General features: G+C 43.8%; 1 protein-coding gene across 1 annotated transcript in view; it reads left to right on the top strand.

Annotated features, from left to right (window-relative positions):
- The first annotated feature begins 336 nt into the window (after positions 1-336).
- LOC138293911 (collagen alpha-2(XI) chain-like) overlaps positions 337-13,230 on the top strand; it is a 195,139-nt gene continuing 182,245 nt past the window's right edge. Inside the window, exons 1-2 of the mRNA XM_069233197.1 lie at positions 337-384; positions 6,496-6,549. Of these exons, the coding sequence (XP_069089298.1) occupies positions 6,526-6,549 (24 nt within the window). The 5' untranslated portion in view covers positions 337-384; positions 6,496-6,525. The remainder of the gene's footprint in view (positions 385-6,495; positions 6,550-13,230) is intronic.

Raw genomic sequence — 13,230 nt, 5'->3', positions numbered from 1 at the left:
TTTTCAAAGTGCTTACACGTTTTGCAGGTCACTGCAATAGATAAACAATTTCCTGTACAAAGTAATTCAAGTACGACAATTTTTATCTGCAATAATCAATACCAGTGAACTGAAGTATTTTGATATAGTTTTGTTTTATTTGCAAAAAAAGTAAATTAAAAAATGAAATATTTTTGAATAGCTTTGATTTGAATTGTGAAGTCCTCACCCCTACTCTCCTCTGCATAAACTGAAATGTTCCATGCTAAAAGAGCATATCAAGTGTCAACAGTAGCTTACTTCTTAATTGTGGATGCCCTCATATATCTCACCTCTCCTTTCTCCATCCAGGGACGATTGGGCCTGCAAGGAAAGCCAGGACCACCAGGCCCAGTGGGACCTGTTGTAAGTAGTAAAGTTTCTTCAGGTAACTAGGTATCTGCTGGTGTTGATATTGATGAATACACGAAACAAGACAGGGGTTCGGTGTGCCTTCTCTTGGTGTATTTATGGCCTCCTTTGTAAGATAGTATTCATGTCATGAGAGTAAATCATATGGCATAGTAAAATAGGGGGATCCACTGCAAGTCCTCAATGCCTCAACCCATGTCACATTCCCAGGATTTTCACATAAATAACTCAATTGTCTAGTGGCTATCCTGAAAGCCTGGAAAATATTTGGCCTTCTAGTTACAATCCTGAAATAATAATGTAATCCCTAGTGAAAATGTGCTAATGTATTAGGAGGCCTTTGTAAGCATAATAAGTTCATTTATAGGTCAGGGGAATAAAATAGTATGTAGTATATTCAATTAAAACATTTAAACTATAGTTGACAATGATATATTTGGAGAACCCTCAAACCATAAGAACAATATAGGTGACATATTATAAGAATGCTCTAACCATAAAAGCAATACATTGAATACATCATGAGAACATTGCCAGCTTTTAAGTAGAACTGCAATAATTAACAGTTTATTTCAGTTTATATAGTAGGAAGAATGTGCGACCTTTCCAAAATATAAAAAATATAGACAGTTTCTCAGAACATTGGAATCATATGAACCATTCTGATTATATGAGATGAGAATTTTATATCTAACTTTGGGACCTAAAGAGCTACTCCAGTCAAATGTCACAAAATCTCTCTAAGAAATACAATTAATTCTGATGAATACTTCTGTCTCCAGATTCCTCACCTGTATAATAATCTCTGGTGTCAGGCTGGACCTGGAAACTTCAAAGCTCTCATGTCTCCGCTAGGGGGTGCTGCGTCCATCTTGAAGCCGGAAGTGGCATCAGATGATATCAGTGAAACCATACAGGGCCCATCCCGGTGTAACAACATAATTTCTCTTTTTTCTGCACCCTCAACATGGATCCAGAGTGCATTCTCGCTGAGGACTTTTTTACTCACAGCAAAAAAATAATTGTACAGGACCATGTCTCCATCAAAGAAATCAGGGTTTAAACCCTGTTGTGACGGTGAGGGACGCCCATTACAGATCCCAATTCTATTTGCCTGTGGTGCACCTGGTTATACTATGACTCTCACACTTGCGATTCCTGTTAAAACATGCAACCGAATGGCCATCAAGGGGCGGGAGGCAAAACTCTTTGTGGCCTGAGCCAGAAAATAAACCATGGTTTGCGAACTTCACGATGTCGCTACAGGTCCTCCTCCTCGCATGGCTTCAAGAGGTAAGAAATGGAGAAATAAGAAGCATAAAAAACATGCAAAAGTTCAGTCAAGACACCCTCGGCTCCCACATGGCCTTTCTCCACGGAACCGAAATTGGTGGTCATGGAGATAATTCATGCATCTCCAGTGACTCCAGTGACCCCGTGCCCTGACCCACCTCATCCACTACCGGCGCCACTTCCAACCTTTCCAGTACCTTTGGTGCCAGGGCCTTCACAGTCTGAGTTTCCTAAGCTGGCTCGATCCTTCCCAGAATTTCCTACTCCATAATCAGTTCTGGGGGCATTTCCAAACTCCATGTACTCAATCTTTGCGAGAGCATTGGTGCCATTTCGGTCCCATGTCTTCTTACGACTTCACACTTTTCATGCCTATAGCTCCTGCACTGCTCAATGCTGTTCTACTTGGCCCAATACCAGCTCCACACTCATTTGACCTGCCACTCCGCTATTTGGTGCTGCATCCAACAGTTTCTTGTACAACTCCACCTCTACCACAGCCATCGGACCCTAAAGTCAGGTCACCGAACAGGTCATGAAGAGAGTCCCAAAGGTTGATAGAGGAGGAGGAATACAGAAGCTGCATTTATGACTTATTTGGCACAAGGTCAGATTCTCTTGACCCTTATCCATATGAGGGTGATGATGGTGACCAAGGGCAAGCGCTACAAAGTCTTTTGTCAGCTTGTGGTCTCAACACTTCCCCTTATTTGGTTATGGAATTTCCCACTGGACCACCCACCTCTGAAGAGATGTTTCATAAGGTGGTGAAGAAGACTACTGAGGTCTTAGATGTAGAGCTGCTAATGATTGAAGTTGAGACCAATGTTCTTACCCAGGTCTTCTTGCCCATGGTGGAACCCCCTGTTATCTTTCAATGATGCTCTTTAGGACCCAGTCCGAAACCCTGCAGTCAAAAGGCTAGTGGCACACCAATATTGGATGGCTGCAGTTGACCCACCCTTCTTGTCAACCCATAAATCAAACCTTGTGGGACATGGGTCAAACGGAGGTACCTCATGTGCCAAAAGATATGCAAGGCCAATTCTACGAGACTATCCAAGACAGATAGAACACCTGGTGTCATATATTTAAATCAGGACTGGACACCATTGACTCCATGGCCTAGGCTTTCTGCACTTCTGTCACTATCCAGAGGTATGCCTGGCTATGCACATACAATTTTCTCCTGACATTCAGGCAAATTTGATGGATCTGCCATTTAACAGAATGCTCTTGTTCAGAAAAAAGTCTGACCTGTTTTTGAGGAGGTTTAAGGCTAGCAAGGCTACAGCCTGTTCCGTAGGACTACAAATACGACCCCCTTTGAGAGCTTATAGGAAATTTGGGGATTTTGTGGTTTCTCAAGGTGTTCTCCTTTCGCCAGAAACAGCATTGCCAACCTCAGAACCAGCAGCAACCAAATCGTCTAGTCTGACACTGTAGGTGTAGAGCCAGAGGGAAGGTTAATGGATTCACCCACCAACTCCTCCTGCCCCTCCTCTTCTCCTGCACCACAGGGCAGGTATTTGTTGGTTATGCCCCCAAGCTCATTCAGAGCCTGTGAGAGGACAGTTGTACTTCTTTCTTCTGACCTGAAAGGCCATCTCTTTTGCATAATGAATCCTCCAACTAGTAGAAAGGGCTAACATCTTTTCCTTTCTATAAGGTTCTCCCCCTCATCCCTCCCCCACCTTCCACTTCCCCCCTGACAACCTTGCTCCCAACAGGAGATGGCAGCATGTTTAAGAGCAGTGGAGTTAGAGCCAGATCAGGAAATCGGTTGGAATGTTATGCATGTCCTCAAGAAGGATGGCGGTCTGCTTCTGTCTGATTGTGAACTTCAGGGATTTAAATTTTAACCTTGGACGGAAAAGTTCAAGATGTTGCTTAAGTAGCCGTCTTTTCCAACTTGATGCCTAGGACATGCTCTCAATTCTGTTCCTTGAGCTTCCCTCAATTTTGTTCCCTATGGGACGCCTTCCAATTCAACTGGTCATAGCAACTGCTTCACCCTTTCTTTCAGATTCCTCCACTTCCAAACATCCTGCAGAAGGTGCGAGAAGATCAAGTAAAACTGATTCTAGTCACCCAGATTGGGCAAGGAGTATCTGGTGTATAGATCTATTCCAACTCACCTGCCTCTTCCCCTGTCTCACAGAACATAAATGCTTTTGCAGCAGGGTGGCCAAGTTCTCCCCACCAATCCTCAGAAGCTTTGTCCCCGCACATGGAGGGAGATCGGTGTCAATTGGAGGACATTTGTCTACTGCCAGTGACAATGGATGTCATCTCTGCAGCACCATAACCTACTATCAAGTTTGTATTTGTGGGCCGCTGGTCCAAATGCTTCTTGGGTGCAAGTCTTTAGGCTTAGAATCATTTGAGACTTGCCTTTCCATTCTTCTGTGGTTTGCACTTCCCCTTGATCAGCAAGGTTTGGCAGTCAGTATTGTGAGGTGGTATTTTGCTGTTGTTTCTGTGTTTTCTGACCTTCTTTATTCATGTCTCTACTAGTGGCACAATTATTCAATGTTTTATTGTGCTTATTTCCTCCCTGGCCTTTTCTTGTTCCACAGAGCTATTTAAATTTGATGTTAACCTACTGTATTCCAGCTCTGCTATTTGAACACAGTTGTTCTGTTCACCTACTTACTCTTAAAAGGGCATTTTAGTGGAAATCACTTTGGTCCCTAGAGTCAGCGATTTAGAGGTCCTCCCAAACTGGCCACTATTTACTGTTCTCTGCTCAACAAGCTGGTTCTCTATACTTGCCTATCCTTTCTGCAGAAAGTTGTATCTGCTTTATGCATGGTCGTATCTAAAACCCTAATGACCTTATTTCCACCTCCTTGTGATTTCAAGGAACTGCAGAAGTTACACACTGTACCAAGATCCTGTTGTATTGATAAAACAAAAGTGAACACAGTAGATAATCAGCTCTTTGTACACTTTGTTGGAGCCACAAAAGGCAATCTGATGATGCAGTGTAATATTTATTTTTGGGTTACCCCATGTATCAGGAACTCCCATGCTTTGGCCAAGTAAAAACCCCCAGGTGGTATTGGTATGCATCTTTTTGAGGGCCATTGAAACTTGGCCACACCTTGGCTGATATTTTCTAAACATTGTATATGATAGCTCAAGCACACTGTGACATATACTCCATCAGGGCTGTGTTGCATGACTTCTTTGTTTAATTGACAATGGTCAATCCATCCTTCCCTGTGGGAACTGCTTTGGGACTCATTCATAAGGAGAGGAATCTGCAGGAAAAAGTGTGTGTCATAGAGAGGATCTACTTACCTTTAGTAATGTTATTCCTGCTGGCTACAATATGTTCCTGCAGATTATTCACCACCTCTCTCCTCCTTTTCTGAGATAGAGTGTTCTTAATAAGATCCCATGGTGTGCAGTGATGTTTCCGTTATTATTGCTTGCTGCAAGTTAACTCTCCCAGTTCCTCCCTGCAGTTGGGTGCAAGAAATACAGATGGTACCTTATATAGGCTGGTGCCATCACATCCTGGGAGTGTGGCTCCACCTGGCAGTGCTGAAGAGCAATTGAGGGCGGAAAAGCTCTCAGAATCCAGTCTAAGGACTGCAGGACTGTCATAATCTGTGGGACGATAAAGTATTCATCACAAAAATCGTTATCAAAGGTAAGTAATGTTATTTTTATTGACGATGACCCATATTTACAATTTTTTCATGCAACGCCACGCAGCAAGACAACTTGATGCACTGTGTGAGAAGACAGGAATACACCATATTTACCATTATATGGTGCATTCCTGTCCTCTCCTTGTGCTGCCGCACTCAGCGCAGCCTAGCGCCAATGCAGACACCGTTGCGCCATGGTGAAAGGGCACCTGCATTTGCAGGCAGAATTGTTTTTGTACAGGAAGGGACACCTTCCTGAACAATAACAGTTCTTATAAAGAGAAAACAACAAGGAGAAATAAATATATTTCTCCTCGATGCGCTTCTAGGTGGAAGGCATCCAATTCTGATGCATTCCCAGGTCTACCAGTGTTGGTAAATTCGGGAATGCATGAATGGATGCGTGAGAAAACCTACGCTCCACCCCTGTTAACACTTACACCACGCATTGTAACGCAAGGCAGCGACATGCGCTGCCCTGCATTACACAAGACTTACCAAGCCATGCAGGGCTAGACCGGGTAGCCTTGCATGACTTGGTAGGCCTTGTGTAGCTTGGCACATCTGATTCTAGGTTTTGCTTCACCCTACATTGCCTTATGTGGTGCAAGGATGACAAAACAATGATAAATCCGCCCCTAAAGGGTTCAAGTTTTCTCTTTGTGTATGTAAACCTCCAGGTACAATGTGTTGACATTTCAATATCTATTGTAACCTTTACCCTCTGTCAATCTCCTTATGTATAAATCAGAGGGAAAAGAACTGAGGATCAGGAGCCAGTGTGTGCATACAGGGGCAGAGCCTGTGGTGGGCAAGTGTCTGACTCCCAAAACGTAACTCAAGCAAACAATGTTACGGTGATATTTCTGTGCCTGAGAACATCTCATGATTGTGGATAAAGGGGCGTTATTGACTTTCAGTACAAAAGTCTCTACATATACAGCATTACATTCTCCATAATACAGAGCATTACACAAAAGCTCATGAAGTGGTCAATGACAGTGCTGTTTTAGCCTATAAATACAGTCCAAAGATTTGCAGCATTCTATTCATAAAGGGGACTGGAAATGAGTGCTAATCCATGTAGACGACCTATCATAGACTGACTATCATAAATATGCAAGTTGTTCTTTTCTCTTCCCTTCCCTAGGGAATTCCCGGTCTCACAGGAGTTAAAGGGATGCCAGGACAGAAAGGACATAAGGTATGCTACAGGAAGGCTGTCCTAACCTTGGGCCTATCCGCCCTTTGACTCAAGGGCCTTTGTTTATTAAGCCAAGGGCATTTGTTCTCCACACGTTTACTTTATAGTGTTTCTGCAACAATATTTTAAGATAGTTTACTGTTCAGAAAAATGCTACTCTACTTTTATTTCACAGTATTCATTTTGGGATTATGTGAATGGCTACAAATGCCACATTAGTAATAATTTTAACACACAGTAAACATGTTGTACTTATGTAAATTTAGGTGCACTGAGAAAAACAAACATGTATTATCTGTTTACCGCAGTCCACTTAGTTATTATCTTATGAGTACATGAAAGTGCAGTATTAGCACTAGGGTCTGCATACAGTGGCGTCGTAAACGCCCCCCTTTAGCAGCTCTAGCGGTGGTGGAGTTCTTGATGGGCCTCTTCTATCTACAGCTCGAGTGACAAAGGCTCATAAACAACGTGAAAGGCTGGGTGTGTCCCCGAGTGACTGAAATGAAGGGTGGATGGATGTGTAAGTGAAAAGGTAGACGGGTAGATGGATGGAAGAATGAGTGAAAGGGTGGATGGATGGGTAAGTGAGAGAATGGATGGATGAATGAAAGGGTGGATGGGTGAGTGAAATGGAGAATGGATGATGAGAAAATATGGATGCATGAGCAAAAGTACGTATGGCTGAGTGAAAAGATGAATGGATGGATGGATAGACTAACACGATGGGTGGATGGAGGACGTGAAGGGGTGGCTAGATGGATGAATGAAATGGTGGATGAATGGATGGATGGGTGAGTGAGTGAAAGGGTGGATGGGTAGAAGGATGGACGAAGTGGTGGATGGATGGAAAGGTGAGAGAATGGATGGATGAATGAAGGGGTAGATGAGTGAGTGAAAGGGTGAATGGAGGATGAGAAAGTATGGATGAATGAGCAAAAGTACAGATGGCTGAGTGAAAGTTTGATGGTTGGACGGATGGATAGGTACACTAACAGGATGGATGGATGGATGGACGAAGTGAAGAGGTGGATAGATGGATGAATAAAAGGATGGATTAATGGATGGATGGATGGATGCTGGGGTGTCATGAACCCCCAACTTTAGCATCTACAGTGGAGGTGAAGTTCTTGACGGACCTCTTTTGTGTGCAGCTTGGCAGACAACGGTAAGTGAGTGACAGGATGGATGGGTGTGAGGGGAAAGGTGGATGGATGGATGAGTGAAAGAATGGATGGGTAGATGAATGAATGAAAGGATAGATGTAAAGACGGATGAGTGAAAGAATGGATGGATGAGTGAAAAGGAGTGTGGATGGATAGATGAGGGAAAGAGTGGATTGATGAGTGAAAGGGTGCTTGGGTAGATGAATGAATGAATGAAAGGATGAATGTTGGAATGAAGAGTGAAAGAATGGATGGATGAGTGAAAAGGAAGATGGATGCATAAATGAGTGAGTGAATGGATGGATGGATTAGTGTAAGGGGGATGGATAGATTGATAGATGAAGTGAAAGGGTGGATAGATTGTTGAGAGAAAGTATGGATGGATGAGTGAAAGGACAGATAGATGAGAGAAAAGGTAGATGAGTGAAAGAAAGAATGGATGAGTGAAATGGGCTTGGATGGAGGGATGGATGAAAAGGTGGATGCAAGGATGAGTGGATGAATGGATGGATGAGTGAAATGAAGGGTGTATGGGTGGATGAAGGGGTGGATGGAATGATGAGTGAAAGGAAGGATGGATGAGTGAAAGGGTAAACGAATAGCTGGATGATTACATGGATGGGTGGAAGGGTGGATATATTTGTGAACAGACATATGGCTGAGTGAAAATGTACATAGATGGATGAGTTAAAGGAAAGATGGGCGGATGGATGGATGACTGAATGGACGGATGAGTGAAAGAGTGGACGAAGAGATGGACAGGTGAAAGGTTCAATGGATGGATGGATGGGTTTTGAGATGAATGGATACTTTTGGATATGGATGGCGGACAGATGAAATGGCGAAAGACTGAATAATGGATGAAAGAATGAATGAATGACAGAACATAAGGGTGAAATGGTAGATATCGGCAGGTGGATAGAAAGATGAAAGGATGAATCGATTGATGCTTGAATGAAAGAGACAAGAGAGGTCTTCTCGGGAGGATCGTAATAACTTGCTTCGTTTGCATGGTGCCAGAGGATCTTTGGTTCGAAGTTGGGGGGCATTTTAATTTTCTGGCTACTCACTTGGCTGCATACATCTTCCCACGGATTCTGCACTTTGAAAATTATCATTCCGACCTTAAGACTGGCTCAAAAAAGCTTTTCTTCTGCAATATCTCTCAAACACAACGCAATAGCAGCTCGTGGCCCCAGCCACAAATCCACTTGTGGACCTGATGACCCGGGTGGCATTAGGCATAATAAAATAAAGTATGGCGTTTCGTACATATCTCCTTCTTACTTTGTTTTATTGTGTCATGAACTGAGAGGTCGTATGATGGAACAATCAGACTCTCTTGCCCACTGTTTATGTTGTACATTACGCATCAACTGCCACGCTGGTGTCTGTTTTTCACGTCGTCAACAGTGGTGGTCCAAACCTCTGTCTTGGCGTTTCACTGAAATGATTCATCAGCATTTCAACAGTAGCTGCGTCAAATGTCTCGTCCAAGAGTTTCAGCATTCACACCTTGTTGCAGATGTAGCAAAAAGATGTCTAATTTTGGACCCACATTACATCTACAGGTAGGAAAACAGCACCACTGGTTGCTTTCATGTACCTCCATGCACCTGAAGTCTATCAGGGAGTGTGGGGCCAAGTTGTTTTTAGCTTTGGCCCACCACTTTGCCACAGCTAAGTCACCTGTCAGGAAATGATCTCCCAAGAGATCTTCCCAAAAAAACACAAAAATGCCCTATGAAGGAGAAATGCTGTTCATCTTCTAGGAAACGGTCCCGCTTTCAGCTTTCTCTGCTGCTGGACTCTTCATCAGATAAAAGATGAAACCAGAGGTTACAGAGCCATTGGCCAAACCCACGCTGGTCAAAGCCTTCTGGCTGTCTATGCTGAATCTCTCCGGGTCCGTTCCTGTGTACTCCGGTCTGTCCTCAAGAGCAAGCCCATTCCGGTAGGCCTGGCGACTCCAGCAGCTCTGAACCCTAAACCTCCGCTTTTTCGAGCTCCAGCTCCCGAGAAGAATTGTCAAACCTGCCTAGGGGACATCCCTGTATGGCCGGAGCCTGCCTCGACATCGATCGAGCCTCACCCATTCAGATGAAAACAGTGCGATTCTTGAAGCTGGTGACTACGGAGGAAACTACCTGTGCAGTAATGGAGACAGTTAAGGTTAATTTCAATAATATTCCATTGGTACGTTGCTAGAGCTTATAAATTCACCCGGGTGGATGGGTCATTTGGCTTAATCTGATTATTTGGAGACTGTTAAAACTCATTCCTCACCACAATACTAAAGCTGGCCTATATCTGGACTTAAACAATGTAAGTGACCTGGACACTTCGCCAGAATGGGACAACACCTTTTCTGTTGGAACTCCTTCATTGTAACTTTTTTCACTCACAACTGTGGTTTGAAAAACAGTGGAAGCCTTGGGTTAACTTTATCCTCTGCGAAATCAAAGTCTAGTATTTTGAGCTGAGATCTTGCAGCCCATTTCCTCATTGCAGATCCCCTGCTTCAATTAATGAGGCTCTTTTATATCTTGAATTGGCTGCATGGACAAAAAATAGCCTTGGACCTTGCATTTAATAGACAGATAGCCAGATGCCAAAGGGCTGCTCTGGGTGACCCCAACGTTTTGTCCTTTCACCTATCACTAGAGATTCTAGTTGTCCAAATGTACTTGACGCAGTCCAAGCATCTCACAGCTATGCCACTCCTTTTGGGCCAGGGTTAGCTATAGCAGATGCCATCAACTCCAGAAGCAGCAGATCCATTCACTGCAATCATCTGCCATATCTCCTGCCTCAAAACATGTGACTCACCCAAATCAATCCTTCATCTTAAGGCTGTGAGGAGGGTCTCCCATTTTTGACCAATTGGGAGGCAATCACAACGGACTCCTGGGATACTCAGCTAATCCACAAGAGCTGTGCTCTGCCTTTCCCCTCCCCCCTTCCCGCTGCCCTATTTTCCACCATGATATGCTCTGTCACAAGCCCCAATTTTGAAGGAGGAAGCACTTGTCCTGCTGAGCAAAGGGGCCGTAGACATGGGGTCTCAGGAAGAAAGAGGCACTGTAATCGATTACAGTTACTTTTCAGAAATCAGAAATACAGAAGTCAGACGCATCCTGGATCTTAGTTTTCTTAACTTGTTTACTTGGCACATCAAATTCAAATGCCCCACATTTTTTTCAATGCAGCCGCTACCTTTCCTAGGACCTGCCTGGAAGTGACCTGCCTGAAGGTTCCTCCCCTTTTCAGTACTTCCCCAGGCATCAGACTGAATCCTGAAACTTATGAGCAGTACCTCTGTATGCCAGTCCTGGCACAGTGTGGGTCCACGCTGATGTCGTTCCACTCCGGAAATAACATGCTCAGCCAATATACAGGGAGTGCAGAATTATTAGGCAAATGAGTATTTTGACCACATCATCCTCTTTATGCATGTTGTCTTACTCCAAGCTGTATAGGCTCGAAAGCCTACTACCAATTAAGCATATTAGGTGATGTGCATCTCTGTAATGAGAAGGGGTGTGGTCTAATGACATCAACACCCTATATCAGGTGTGCATAATTATTAGGCAACTTCCTTTCCTTTGGCAAAATGGGTCAAAAGAAGGACTTGACAGGCTCAGAAAAGTCAAAAATAGTGAGAGATCTTGCAGAGGGATGCAGCACTCTTAAAATTGCAAAGCTTCTGAAGCGTGATCATCGAACAATCAAGCGTTTCATTCAAAATAGTCAACAGGGTCGCAAGAAGCGTGTGGAAAAACCAAGGCGCAAAATAACTGCCCATGAACTGAGAAAAGTCAAGCGTGTAGCTGCCACGATGCCACTTGCCACCAGTTTGGCCATATTTCAGAGCTGCAACATCACTGGAGTGCCCAAAAGCACAAGGTGAGCAATACTCAGAGACATGGCCAAGGTAAGAAAGGCTGAAAGACGACCACCACTGAACAAGACACACAAGCTGAAACGTCAAGACTGGGCGAAGAAATATCTCAAGACTGATTTTTCTAAGGTTTTATGGACTGATGAAATGAGAGTGAGTCTTGATGGGCCAGATGGATGGGCCCGTGGCTGGATTGGTAAAGGGCAGAGAGCTCCAGTCCGACTCAGACGCCAGCAAGGTGGAGGTGGAGTACTGGTTTGGGCTGGTATCATCAAAGATGAGCTTGTGGGGCCTTTTCGGGTTGAGGATGGAGTCAAGCTCAACTCCCAGTCCTACTGCCAGTTCCTGGAAGACACCTTCTTCAAGCAGTGGTACAGGAAGAAGTCTGCATCCTTCAAGAAAAACATGATTTTCATGCAGGACAATGCTCCATCACACGCGTCCAAGTACTCCACAGCGTGGCTGGCAAGAAAGGGTATAAAAGAAGGAAATCTAATGACATGGCCTCCTTGTTCACCTGATCTGAACCCCATTGAGAACCTGTGGTCCATCATCAAATGTGAGATTTACAAGGAGGGAAAACAGTACACCTTCCTGAACAGTGTCTGGGAGGCTGTGGTTGCTGCTGCACGAAATGTTGATGGTGAACAGATCAAAACACTGACAGAATCCATGGATGGCAGGCTTTTGAGTGTCCTTGCAAAGAAAGGTGGCTATATTGGTCACTGATTTGTTTTTGTTTTGTTTTTGAATGTCAGAAATGTATATTTGTGAATGTTGAGATGTTATATTGGTTTCACTGATAATAATAAATAATTGAAATGGGTATATATTTTTTTTTGTTAAGTTGCCTAATAATTATGCACAGTAATAGTCACCTGCACACACAGATATCCCCCTAACATAGCTAAAACTAAAAACAAACTAAAAACTACTTCCAAAAATATTCAGCTTTGATATTAATGAGTTTTTTGGGTTCATTGAGAACATGGTTGTTGTTCAATAATAAAATTAATCCTCAAAAATACAACTTGCCTAATAATTCTGCACTCCCTGTAGATGCCACTTCAGTGCACTAACATCAGTTCCTTTCTTTCAGCGCCACCAGATACGAAGCAACCTCTTATCTCTTTAAGACCATTTTACCTCACAAAAATCTCTAAACCAGTGTCTAAGGGAAAATGTCACCTCACAAGATGACAGGGTTTCAACCTTGTAGGGACTGTTGCAAGCAAGTATCTGTGATAGATCACCATCAGGTTTGCCTATGGTGTCTGGGGTAGACTCACAGCTCTAAAGCCTGGAGTGGCTGCACATAGGTGAATCCAAAGGTCAAAACTAATATGGTAACTGAAGTTCTTCAATCAGGGCAGACTAATACTGGTACCTTGTTGTCTTTTAATGAGGCCCTCACCAACACTTTTTTAGGGGCCTGGGCCAAGCCAAGTTCTGGTCCACCAGTGAATTGCCAGATTGTGCGATCCCATCACCCCGCCACAGCGACCCCTTTTTACTAACTCAGCACCCTTTTCATGAGAGCTTGGTGGTGCAAGCTTCCACCAGCAGGACAAACCAGAATGGTATCCCGACGACTGTTCTGGATAGAGAAATCTA

This window comes from Pleurodeles waltl, chromosome 4_2 (genome assembly GCF_031143425.1).
Source record: "Pleurodeles waltl isolate 20211129_DDA chromosome 4_2, aPleWal1.hap1.20221129, whole genome shotgun sequence".
NCBI lineage: Eukaryota > Metazoa > Chordata > Amphibia > Caudata > Salamandridae > Pleurodeles > Pleurodeles waltl.
Note: the sequence above shows the minus strand (reverse complement) of the source record. Positions and strands in the feature narration are given on the sequence as shown.